The sequence below is a fragment of the Homarus americanus genome, unplaced genomic scaffold (genome assembly GCF_018991925.1).
Source record: "Homarus americanus isolate GMGI-L3 unplaced genomic scaffold, GMGI_Hamer_2.0 scaffold30677, whole genome shotgun sequence".
Taxonomy (NCBI): domain Eukaryota; kingdom Metazoa; phylum Arthropoda; class Malacostraca; order Decapoda; family Nephropidae; genus Homarus; species Homarus americanus.
This window is the reverse complement of record NW_024751456.1, coordinates 1-13,597: the sequence shown is the minus strand read 5'-3', so window position 1 is coordinate 13,597 and position 13,597 is coordinate 1. Positions and strand designations below refer to the sequence as shown.

The window sequence follows — 13,597 nt, the reverse complement described above, 5'->3', positions numbered from 1 at the left end:
GGAAGGCAGTTCATTAACCGAAATTTCGTTAACCGAGGCGTTCGTTAAACGAGGGGTCACTGTATATATATACATATATATACATATATATATATATACATATATATATATATATATACATATATATATATACATATATATATATACATATATATATACATATATATATGTATATATATATATATATACATATATATATATATATATATATATATATATATATATATATATATATATATATATACATATATAGTTATATATATATATATATACATATATATATATAACTATATATATATATATATATATATATATATATATATATATATAGTTATATATATATATATATATATGTATATATATATATATATATATATATATATATATATATATATATATATATATATGTGTGTGTGTGTGTTATATATATATATATATATATATATATATATATATATATATATATATATATATATATATATATATATATATATATTTAGTTATATATATATATAACTATATATATATATATATATATATATATATATATATATATATATATATATATATATATATATACACACAGTGGTAGCGGAAAGTTTGGGCGCAAAATTACAGGCGCCCAAACTTTCCGCTATTATCAAAACATACGATAAATACCAATTTCCGCCCAAACTTTTCGCTATATTTCAATGCTAGGGTTTGTACCGCTATTTAGGCGAGACAATACGCACTACTTGGCAACTCTGATTAGTCGCTTCAGTGAGCACATGGGTGCAGTGTGTAAACTTCTCTCACGCGGACTAGTCGTTTTTTTGCGTTTTTTTCTGTTTGTGCCTCAATATCTCTGTAATGGGAAGTGGTAAAGAGCTGGGAAGAGACACAATTGTTGCTATTATAACCCTCTATAAGGAGGGTTATAAGTGTAAAGATATAGCCACTCGTGTGGGAATAGGAGTGCGGCAAGTTCAAAAGTGGATCAAGAAATTTAGAGACGGCGGAGGTGAGGATATTCCTACCCCCAAGCCTCGCTCTGGTAGGCCAAGGAAAATACAAAATCGTACTTCCAAGGTTATAAAGAGGCAGTTGGATAAAAATCCAACACTCACAGCTCGAAAACTGAAGGAAAATAACCCTGCACTGCTCCAGGACGTGTCTGTAAGATGTATTTCTGATCATTTACTCAAAGATTTACAATATCGCAGTTGTTGTGCTAAAGTTCTTCCCCTCTTAAGTGCAAAAAATGTATGGGATCGCATTGCTTTTAGCAAGAAATATAAGGATTGGACCCTAGAAGACTGGGAACAAGTCTTGTGGAGTGATGAGTCAACGTTTGTGGTGTCGTCTGGCTGCAGGTCCAAGCGTGTCAGGCGTCCCAAAGGATCGGACCCAAATGACCCCCGCTACACAGCTAAAGTTGTAAAGCATGCTCCAAGTGTTATGGTATGGGGATGCTTTGCATTTGGTGGAGTTGGCAATTTAGTATTTTTTGAAAAAAATGAGTGTAAATCAGCACAGTTATTTCGAGTTATTGTGTGATAACCTGCCTGAAAGCTTTGAAAAGTGTAACGCTAGCTAGTTTATGCAAGATGGAGCTCCTGCTCACACAGCTCGATCTATTATCCAGTGGTTAGAGGACTGTGGTGTAGATTACTTCAAAAAGTGGCCTGGGAATTCACCAGACCTAAATCCCATAGAGCACGTGTGGCATATCATTAAAAAAGAGCTTCAGGATCGTGACGCTTCGACAGTAGCGAAGCTAAAAATAGAAATACAGGATATTTGGGATAATATCATTCCCCAACACATAGAAAAACTGGCAAGATGCATCCCACAACGTTTGGAGAAGGTCATCAAGCTTAGAGGAAAATCGCTTGGCAAATAAGGTACGTCATGAGCCCTTTAAATGTCTATTTAAATGTCACAATTGTTTACATTCGTCTTGCGCCCAAACTTTCCGCTACCACTGTATATATATATATATATATAACTATATATATATAACTATATATATATATATTTAGTTATATATAACTATATATATATATATATATATATATATATATATATATATATATATATATATATATATATATATATATATATATATATATATACACTAGCGTAGCTAGGGGGGGGCGGCACTTTTGGGGGGCGGCACTTTTGGGTCTGCTCATCACCCATATCTGCAGCTACAGGAGACTTTAATCCATCCCTTTGTATCGGCGGCAAGTTAATCCTCTTTACTGCTTTTGTTGCAAACTGTTTTCAGACAGAAGTAACTCAAAATTTAATTCTGAGGATGGATTCAACATATGGTGGAAACTGAATCCTTGAATGTCCGAGCACGAATCCAGTGCAGCTCACGTTCGGAATTTCACACAATGGAAGGAGTTGGAAATTAGGATTACTCGTGGAGCAACAATTGATAAAAAAGAACAAGAAGTTGTTGAAAGCCAAGTGAAAAAGTGGAAGGAAATCCTTTCAAGATTGCTTGATATTATTAGATTCCTAGCTAAACAGAATTTGGCTTTACGAGGTCACCGAGAAGGAATGAATTATGAGAGAAACGAGACTGAAGCAACGGAAAATAGAGGAAATTTTATAGAGCTAGTTGATTTGTTGGCGAAATATGATCCAGTGCTACGTGAACATCATCTAAGAATCCAGCTGGGAAACATGTTTGCTACTTCCTATCTGTCTCCTACTATTCAGAACGAGTTTATAGAAATTTTGGGAGAAAACGTAAGAAGCAAAGTCATCAAGCAAGTAAAAGAAGCAAAGCACTTTTCCATGATATTCGACAGCACTTCTGATATTTCACATAAGGATCAAACGAGCCAAGTTTTACGCTATGTTATGATCGATGGAGATAAAGTGAAGGTTGTGGAATCATTTGTCGATTTCATTGAAACAAAAGGTAAAACCGCCGAGAATATTTCAATGATGATTTTGGAAAAATTAGAGAAAGACGGAATTGATATTCAAAATTGTAGAGAGCAAGCATATGATAATGCTGCGGTGATGGCTGGTGTTCATACTGGTGTTCAGAAACGTATCAAGGAAATTAATAAAAAAGCAGAATTTGTCGCTTGTACAAATCACTCGCTGAATTTGGCGGGTGTTCATGCAGCTTCTGTTGCTGTGAATTCTGTTACCTTTTTTGGATGTGTGGAGCGTTTGTTTGTATATTTTTCTTCATCAACCCATCGCTGGGATGTTCTAACTTCAGTCACTGGTGAAAGTGTCAAGCGCATAATAGAAACTCGGTGGAGTGCGAGGGGAGAAGCTGTAAGTGTTGTAAAGAAACATTTCTCAAAAATCTTAAGTGCCCTAGAAAAGTTAACTGGTGAAGAAGAAAATACAGCTACCAGGGCAGATGCTGGTGTTCTACTTGGTGCGTTGCAATGATTTTCCTTTTTGTGCTTTCTTGGCCTGTGGGGACCCGTCCTTCTAGAAATTAACGACTCGCAGACTTACCTCCAAACCAAGGGCTTGAACATACAACAATGTGATATAAAACTCAGGGCATTAGAAACATTTCTAGTTGAAAACAGGGACAAGCTAGTGAGTAATGGAGTTAACTATGCCAAAGAAATTTGCAATGATCTGGGGATAGTCATGGAGCGTCAGCTTCAACCCAAAAAGAAGAAACAAATGTTTGGTGAAGGATCACGAGATGCTGAATTGCCATACGACATTGAATTGAGGAGAGAAATGTTTTCTTCGCTGGACAGAGTGATCCAAGAAATAACTTTGAGATTTCAACAGCTTCATGAACTTGCTGAGAAATATGCCTTCCTTACCCCATTGAATCTTTTGGATGATAAATATGAGTGTCAAATAGATCACGATCACGACGACATTGATAATGAGGAGTTCCTCGTTGAGAGAAAAAGACTTCAGCATTTTGTTGCTGTTGCTGCTATAACTATTAAAGACCGAATACAGACGTGGAAAGAAGGCCCCCTTGAACTTTTGCAGTTTATTCAAAAGTATAACCTTGGGAACTCGGTTCCAAATATAGTAATAATGCTGAGGATTTTCCTCACAATTGCTGTTAGTGTTGCTACCTGTGAGAGGAGTTTTTCGAAACTAAAACTGATCAAGAATTACTTAAGATCTACTATGAGCACCTTGCAGTTGAGAAATCTTGCCATACTGTCTATAGAGCGACAATTGACAGATGAAATAGTTTTTGACAATGTCATTGAAGAATTTGCCAACAAAAAAACAAGAAAAGTTACTTTGTAGAAAGTTGTAGTTTTCATTTCAGAAATAAAGATGGTCCTAATTTTTTACACTTTTTTACTTTTTTCCCTATCTTATATGTCGCTTTTGCTTTTTCTTTAACTGTTACTTATAAAGTTTAAGTATGTTTGGGGTGTATTTAAAGCATACTATATTTGAGTATGTGAAAGTACAGTAATATTATAATGGTACACAAACTATTTAATATATATACTGTATATATATATATAAGAGTGAGTCACTGTGCAATATGTATTTTTTGTGGGGGCACGGATGGGGGGTGGGGCGGCAAACTCAAGGGCCGCCCCGGGCGGCACACACTCTAGCTACGCCACTGTATATATATATATATATATATATATATATATATATATATATATATATATATATATATATATATATATATATATATATATATATATATATATATATATATATATATATATATATATAATATATATATATATACTGTATATATATATAGTTATATATATATATATATATATATATATATATATATATATATATATATACTGTGTATATATATTATATATATATATATATATATATATATATATATATATATATATATATATATATATATATATATATATATATATAATTGTCATTTTCAACCAATAAGGCTCTCGAGTTGAGCAAATGTGTTAACCGATGATTTAGACAATTTCAAGACACTCTTCTATGATGATTCCCTCGCAAATGACTTAAATATTACCGGGATACCCAGGGGAAGGAGCTCAGTTTAGGAGGTTAAGTTAGATCATTTTACCGGTAGTTCATTTGCAAGAAAAACGTCATGGAAGAAAATAGCCTAAACCATTGGAAAAAAAAACATTACTTTTACGTTTGTCCTCTTGGACACTGATGGCTCGAGAGCCATATTGATTAAAAATGAAAATTTACCGCAAAGGTAATTTAATATAAATATAAGTACATTATTTACTAATAATCACGTTACTTACTACTGCCAATCTCACTTGGCCACGGCATTTTGAAGAATAAAGAATACTAGAAAAAGTAAAAGTATACACTGACGTCTATCCACTCCAACAGCTCTCCATCAACTGACATTTCTTTAGGCACGTTCCAAGATTTTGTCACTCTTACCAGGTGTTTGACACATTGCATGCTTTTGTCTTTGTTTTTCATATTTTATAAATGAAACATTTATATTTTTTAAATATTTTATCTTACTTAAAATACTATATTATTATTTTTTTTTGTTTTCTTCAAAACTATGTCTGGTCTGTCACGTGAATAATCATGATGCATAATCTAGGTTATAGTGTAGGATTCCCTGATTCACCTTCCACTTTTTTTCTTCAAATTTGTCATACTTCAAAAATAATATTTATTACTTAAATTTAAAAATATAGTTTCCTTAGATCCAGACTTAAAGAAAAACGAAATACAAAAATAATTACAAGTGCTCTCACATTTTTTAATTGTTGATGTCTCGTGTAATTATTAATTTAGTTATACCTTACTAAGGTATTTCAGCGTAAGTTACCTTAGCTATTTAGCGTAATAATACAAAACTCCCCACAAATAACAAGGGATACAGTGATCACCCAAGGAGCAGATCAGTGGTGAAGAGGATAAAGTTATAGTGCCTGCGTTTGTGGCCAGTTGTCAATTCTCTTTAGTTGTCTATTATCTCTTTGTATGGGCACACAAACGTACGTACATGTAGATACCTTCACTCAGGAATGAGGTTGGATAGAAACTCACGATGTGCTTCCTGTATATATTGTGGTACAGTGCAGTACTTAGGAGTGAGTAGGTGAGGAGCTGAGAGAGATGTTGCTGGTCCAGTAGCTGAGTGTAGGATGATCTCCCTGGGCAGGCGTAGCCGTATTTATACAATTTACCAGGATCAGGATCTGGGCTGCGCGTAGCGAGCGGACCAATCACAGCGGCTCAAGCGTAAGGTGTGAAACGCTCTGATCCTGAACTGGAGGTTGATGGTCGAGACTAGGTCGGCGATCGTACCCCTACGTCCTCTGCATAGACCTAGTCTCTCGGCGTAGCTGGCTGTACGCTGATTGGCTGGTCGGAGTGCGGCCGGAGCTCAGTTGGGAGTTGTAGGGGAGAGTAGCCACTACAAAGTTTAACCCGAGGTAACTGGAGGAGAGCCGGTGTTGCAATACCAAGACCAGAGACATTGCAGAGGACAAATTCCGGCTTGAAGGTCATGTACACTAATAGTGACACGACAAAAGAGCGGCGTTTGAGGGTACATCAACCCGGTACAGTATATGTTGTTGGTTCACACTCAGGATGGGGTGGAGAAAGGAAACTCACAATGTGCTCTCTGTATACATGTTGTATTGGATGTACAATGGTGGGAAGGCAGCATGGTTACAAGCGTGATGTAGAGAGAGCTGGTTGGTGAGGATGCTCAGAGGAGGACAGCTTGTGGGTCGCCATGCTCGCCGGCGGGAGCGAGGACCACCAGGCAGGAGGAGGTGTTGGTTGGTGTAGGTAGAGGCAGGTCACCACGAGGTCAGGTCTTTAGTAGCGGAGGTAGGCGTAGCTTAGTAGTTGACCTCCGTCATGTAAGGCGGCGCTGGTTGACCTAGACACTGGGTAATTCGCGGGGTGGGCTACTCAGCGTTTGTAAGGGAGGTATCCACTACAGTACAAAAACAGGAGAATCGAACCGGAGGAATGTGAGTTGGATATGACTCATTTACGAACCTTTCCCAAGAAACTTGCAAGAGACTTACTCCTTGTTTGATGTATGTTCATACCCCCAAAATGTAGTGTATTAAACCAGAGAAACTTAATTGACAATGTACCGGGGCAGAACCCTAGCCACCCTTGTCATGGGGAACACTAATTATGGCGACATCGACTGGAGAAATGAATTCACGCCAAACGACCTAAATAATCCAGTCACTTTTCGTAGAAACTCTGAGAGATGATTTTCTATTCCAACATGTTAAATATCCGACGCACTACAGAGGGGAGCAAAGGAGGGTATGGTGGCCAATCTGGAACGCCTAGCCCCAGTTAAGAACATAAGAAAATAAAGAGTCTGCAATGAAAACGCGCATGCGTGCGTAGTGTCAACAAAGGCTGTAAGAGACTGCTCCTTAAAATTCGTATTTCTGACGAATTCAGAGCGTCTACCAATCCCAGCCTGTGCAGACAACTATAGTAAGACCCAGATATCAGCACAGTGGCATATATTTTTTTGTTACTTTTGGACTTTGTCATTTTTTGGGGATAAAACATCTGGTCCTACCACCCGATCCCTCTGAGCAAAGTTTTTCAAGTTTGCGCATGCGCAGTGTGATAGTGTGACGTCATTACCCCTCCACCTGACTGCAGTGTTGCCAACGTGCCCTATGCCCGCCGTTAAACGCTCCCGTTCGTTGGAAACGGCGGCAGTAGGTGACAGTGATGCTGACGACTTTCTTCTTGAAGACACGTCAAAGAAGAAGCAGAAACCTTAGAAGTCAGGGTCTCCAGCAGGGGCCACGGCTCCCCCTTGCACCCCTTCTGGGGCTGTAGAGGGTGAACTCCTGTCATCGGGGTCCCCAAGTGAGCCTACATGTGGCTCAATGACCGACCCTCCGCCGACGATGGACATAGGGGATTCCCTTTGTCTCCCTGCCCCGTCGCGCCTTCGTCGTCTCGCCTTCCCTCAGGACTTGCCTCTGAGCACACGGACGACCTGGTTCTTCCGTCACTGCTCTCCACTTCAGGACTCAACACTTCGCCTCCGCCGAGGTCCCACAGCCGTGATAGTCACCACACAAATGGACGAGACGGTACGCCTGCTCACTCAGGTGGGCTTTCCTGCTCCCCAGGGGGAGGTGATGCTGAAGTTCACCATCATCACCCCAGAAACTCGTCGTACCAAGGTAATGGTTCGCCACGTACCCTGGGAGATCCCTATCGACGATCTTCGCCCTCTTCTCCCACAACTACTGGACATGGAACGCCGCATCAACCCGGTCTCCAAACGTCCATCCAACGAACTCATCGGCTGGTGGGTGGGCCCCTCCCCCCGAAGGTGAATGTAGGACCAATTCACAACTGTCCTCTCGACCGATTTATCGGAACCCCGAAAATCTGTGGTCGTTGCCAATCGTGGAAACACCGCACCTGGGAGTGCACGAGGATGGTCGCCTGCGGTTTCTGTGCAGGTCCTCACGACACAGAGGAATGCAAATCGAAAATTCAGAACAAAATCCCAGTTATTCCACGGTGCGTCAATTGCCATGGCAGTCACCACGCCTGGAATGCCAATTGCCCACAGCGTCCTGGCACTCGCCCGGGGAAAACTTACCTTGTACCACCGCCCTCGTCTCTGACGAAGCCCCTGTCAACCAAACCTCAATCCTATCCACCACCGCCTCTTCCATCCACCAAGGATTTCCCATTGATCTCCTCTCCTCTACCACCCCTCCATCACCCCTACCACCCATCCTTTCTCCCCTCCCTCCCTCTCCCTACCGTTCTTGGAACAAGGTCGTTGCCGGCCCTGCCACACAGTCACCACCATCTCCTGCCCACCCGGACCCCCGCTGTCTCTCACCAGCACCACCACCTCTTACTCAACTGAACCCTCACCGCCCCTCTCCGTCGCTACCACCACCACATGCCCAGTCGGGCCCTCGGCAATCCTCGCCGCCACCTCCAGCTCATGCACAGGTACACCAAGTTGGTTCTATGGAAACAATCACTCTCCGTCTGGATCGCCACTCCAAGCAAATCAACCTTCTCTCAGCCCAACTCGACTTGTTTGTGAAAACAATTGCGACATTGCAGAAGCAACAACAACTCATTCTGGACACCCTGACCCAACAGGGGCACACTTTGCAAGCCCTGATGACCCGCCTCCTTCCATCTCCCGAGATGGAGGATCCATCCCTCGCTCTCCCACTCCTCCCTCTCCATTTCTCTCAACAGAATTTGGTACCTCCTCTGGAGCCCGATCTAGCCCCTCCGACTCATCTCACACCGGAGGCCGTTCCCTCCTCTTCTTACAATGGAACATCCAGGGACTTAGACCTCGCCGGACAGACCTCGCCCAGTTTGTGCTCTCCCATCAAGTAGATGTTGCTCTACTTCAGGAAACCATCGCAGACGATGTTACTCCACTCCGCCTCTCTGGCTATTCTGTTTACACCCTGCCTCGGTACCGTGGGCAGGCTCGTGGCCTCCTCACCCTTGTGCGTAACACCATTCCATCTGTTCGTCTCCCTTCACCTGACTCACATGGACCCCCGTCTGAATTACTTTCTGTCTCCCTTACTCTTGGTGACCGGACCCTTCGTGTAGTCAATGTTCATTTCAAGAGTGATTCTCTGGACCCCCAGGTTCTTCACGACCTCCATGATGGGGTTCCCACTATTGTTCTTGGCGACTTTAATGCCCGCCATCACACTCTTACTCCGGATCATCCCACTCCATGTACCCTTAATGGATCACATCTCTCACAGTTTCTTAATGGGGATGATGATGTTCGCTTTCTTTGTCCTGACGATCCTACTCGCCTCCCCCATAGTTTCCTTGATGTTGGCTTACTATTGAACGGTCATACTTCCTTTCATCCTACCGTCTGCACCGAGCCTGCTCTGTATAGTGACCATCTTGCCGTTACTACCCATCTCAGGCTCTCCTTCTCTGCCCCGACATCAACTCCTTATCGATCCCCTCGCCTTCGTCTCACACAAGATGCTGTTCCTCCCTTTACCCAATACCTTTCTACCTGGGCGGATTCATATGTTGTCCCTCAGTCCCTTGACTCTTACAGCGCTGATTTTGTTGATGCCGTGTATGACTCTGTCAATCGCGCTACCCCTCCACGCCCTCCCGTCACCCCAGAAGTGCCACCAACTACTGGTATCGTATCCCTGCCATGAGACATCTCCGGCAGGTAACCCGTGATCTCCACTCTGCCATACGGAGGTCTCGGTCTCCAGAGGACTGGGAAGACTTCAAAAATTGGTGCTCCTTTGCAGCTCAGGAGCGCCGTCGGATACGTGAGGCGGACTGGCTATCCTTCACGGGGTCTCTATCGTTCCAGTCGTCACCCTCTTATGTATGGAATCGGATTAATGCTATACGGGGTACTCGACGGAGGCCTCCTCCCCACCCTGACCCCGCCTCCCTTGCCTGCTCTTTAATGGAGGACTGGGCACGAGCTTCCTCCCCTGAGGCACTTCCAGATCCAATGCAGGCGGCAGTGCAGGCCCGCATCGATGCGTCTGAGCCTGTTGTTCGTGCTGCTCTTACCTCCCCTGCCCCCACTGATCATCCCATCACACAGTTCGAGCTTGACAGTGCTCGTCGCTCTAGAAAAGACACCTCTCCTGGGGATGATCAGATAACCTACTCCGTCCTCAACGCCTGTACTAATATTCCTAACGGCCCCTTGCTTGCTCTCTACAATATGTCTTATGAACATGGGGTTCTCCCGTCCAACTGGAAAATGCCACTATTATCCCCATCCCTAAGCCGGGAGATCCTGGGAAATATCGACCCATTAGTCTTACCTCCTGTGTTTGCAAGATGATGGAGAGGGTACTCCATCGTCGCCTTCTTCACACCATAGGCGGCTTCCACAACTCCCTCAATGGTTTCATTCAACATCGCAGCACAGCACACTCCATTGCTTCCTTTTATTGCAATCAGACTGCCCGCGTTTCCGTCTTCCTTGATATCAAGGGAGCCTTTGATACGGCTCAGCCTGCCCTCATTTTAGCTGAACTTGCACGGTTAGGTGTTAAAGGGAGACTTCTACAATGGATCGCCTCTTACCTCACTGGACGTCAGGCCCGGGTTCGCGTTGAAGGCTCTATGTCTCCTGTTCAAGAAATGAACCTCGGCACCCCTCAAGGTGGAGTCCTGAGTCCCACCTTGTTTAACACTCTCATGCACTCCATTGCATCACTCCCGTGGCCGACAGAAGTTGTCCACTCAGGATATGCCGACGATGTCCTCCTCCAAGCCACTGACTACCTCAGCATGCAGGAAGCCCTTGATCTGGTCTCCAGAGAGTGTGATTCACTTGGTTTCCTTCTTTCAACTGCGAAAACAAAAGCCATGTGGCACGGTCGTGTTGTACCTCCACCCCTTTTCTTATCAGGAACGCCCTTGGACTGGGTTAATGAGACAAAATACCTGGGTGTGTATGTAACTCGCACACGTTGTCAGATCCCTGAAGTCCGCTATCTTCGAGACATATGTTTTCGGCGTCTCGCTCCCCTCTCTACCATGTGCAGGGGTTTCCTTGGTGCCAGCATCCCTGTACTTCTCACCATGTACAAGTCTTTTGTCCGTTCCTGTGTCGACTACGCCGCCCCTGCCCTCGTCAACATTAGTCGGACTGCTGTCAACCGTCTCGAAGTTATCCAGAGGAAAGCTGCTCGTATCATCCTTGGGGCTCCTCAGTGGACACGCTCTACATAACGAACTTGGTCTTTCCCCCTTACAGGATCGTGTCCAGGAGTTTTACCTAAAAACTGCCGTCTCCATTCTACGGGATCCTAGGGGCAACTATGTCCAAACCAACTTGACTACTGCTGTTCGAGACCGACCTCCATCTAGAAGACAGTGGCGAGGGTCACTCATCCGAGCCCTTCAGGAACATGACCTCCTGCATGATATTGTTGTCACCCCTGCTGTTGGTTCGTCTCCTTCTCCCTGGCTGGATTTTCAACCTGAAGTGATTGCCCTCGGTGGACCGCTCCCGAAATCCCAGGTGAACCCTGTTATTCTCTGCAAATACCACCTCTCCAGGATCGCTCACTGGTCCCCAGGTAGGGTCGTCCTCTACACTGATGGTTCTGTTGACCCCGCTACAGGTAGGGCCAGGGCTGGTGTCTACATCTCCCGTCCTCATGCCCCTGAGCCTATCAAACTGTCTCTCAGAGTTTCTGACGGGGCATCCTCCACTCAGGCTGAACTAATAGCCCTCCTTGCTGCCCTTCTCGCTGAGGAAGAAGCAGATGGTTTCTGCCCCTTGCTTGTCTGCTGCGATTCCAGGTCTGCTCTCGACGGGATCGCGTTTGGATCTGGGGAAAATAAGGACCTCATCCTCCGAATACGAGGGTTAACATCCACACTTCAGGATGAAGGCCGTCCTGTGACATTCCTATGGATACCTAGTCATTTCGGTATCTTGGGGAATGAGGCAGCAGATGACCTTGCCAAGACTGGCTGCAACAAGGCCACACCTGACTACGTTGTTCCTCGAACACTCTTACAGATTAGGACCCAAATCCGCCGCAAACAGAGAGAAGCTCGGGAAGCAGCCATCCCCCTGGACTCCCCGCCCACATGGTACGATGTCCTCCGTAAACTTCCTGACTTCTCATACGTCTATGGGAAAGGGTCGCGGAAGGGGGACGTGATTGCTGCCCGTATCATCGTTGGGTATGACTTTGCTTGGGAGATTGGTATCCCCACATCCCCTGAGCAGCGTTCTTGTGCGTTATGCAGAAGACCCGACAGCCGCACCCTTATTCACTACCTCCTAAGATGTCCCCACACACAACGCTTCCGTGACGCCTGCTGGACCACCACTCCACGACCCCCTGACGGAGACACGATGATCCTCCCAATACTGGCCAGATATTTTGTAAATAATATTAATTATGTGTTAAAGGAACATCCTTCCTTCCTTAGGCTTTAGTAAGCCCCTTTATAATATTTATACTGTATATACTTTTCACACTTGCCAGATGCTTCTGGTGTCATTGTACAGGGGTACCTAGTGACAGCACTAGGATCCCGCTTCCTCTATCAAGGAATAAACAATTGAAATTGAATTGAATTGAATTGAGTCTGCAATAGGCAGCTTCAGAGCTAACAAAGCCATCTGAGTTACTTTCTGAAATTCCGAGTGCTAGTTTTCAAAATGTCCACTAGTAAATGAAAAGGGTCCTACGACAGTGGTAGAAAATATAACAAACCAGGGGACGATGACTAACTAGACGTTTTGCTTACGCCAACTAGTGTTATCAAGTTCTCCACCATTATCATGCTCCACCACCATTATCATGCTCCACCACCATTATCATGCTCCACCACCATTTCAGATTAAGGTAAATCTTCACTGTAGATTATAGATATTATGTTTATGTAATCATTGGGCTCTCAATTCTAAGTGAAAATTTGGTTATATTACGACATTTTAAGTGGATATTGTAGGGGATACTTTTATTTTGTGTGGATTGCAAAAATAGCCTTGTGCTTCCCATCCAAAAAGATTTGGCCGTGAGATGGCGTGAAGTTGGCCGTGAAGGTCGTACATCTGGCACCCTGCTCAGTGACTGTTTGGCCGTGAGATGGCGTGAAGTTGGCC

The 13,597-nt window shown here is 43.6% G+C and overlaps 1 protein-coding gene across 1 annotated transcript; it reads left to right on the top strand.

Moving 5' to 3' along the window:
• Positions 1 to 852: 852 nt before the first annotated feature.
• Positions 853 to 1,443, top strand: LOC121854663 (the record flags this gene model as incomplete). Its single annotated transcript, XM_042349345.1, has 1 exon — positions 853 to 1,443. A coding segment is annotated over exon 1 (591 nt), but the record flags the coding sequence as incomplete, so codon positions are not given.
• Between the last annotated feature and the right edge of the window lie 12,154 nt (positions 1,444 to 13,597).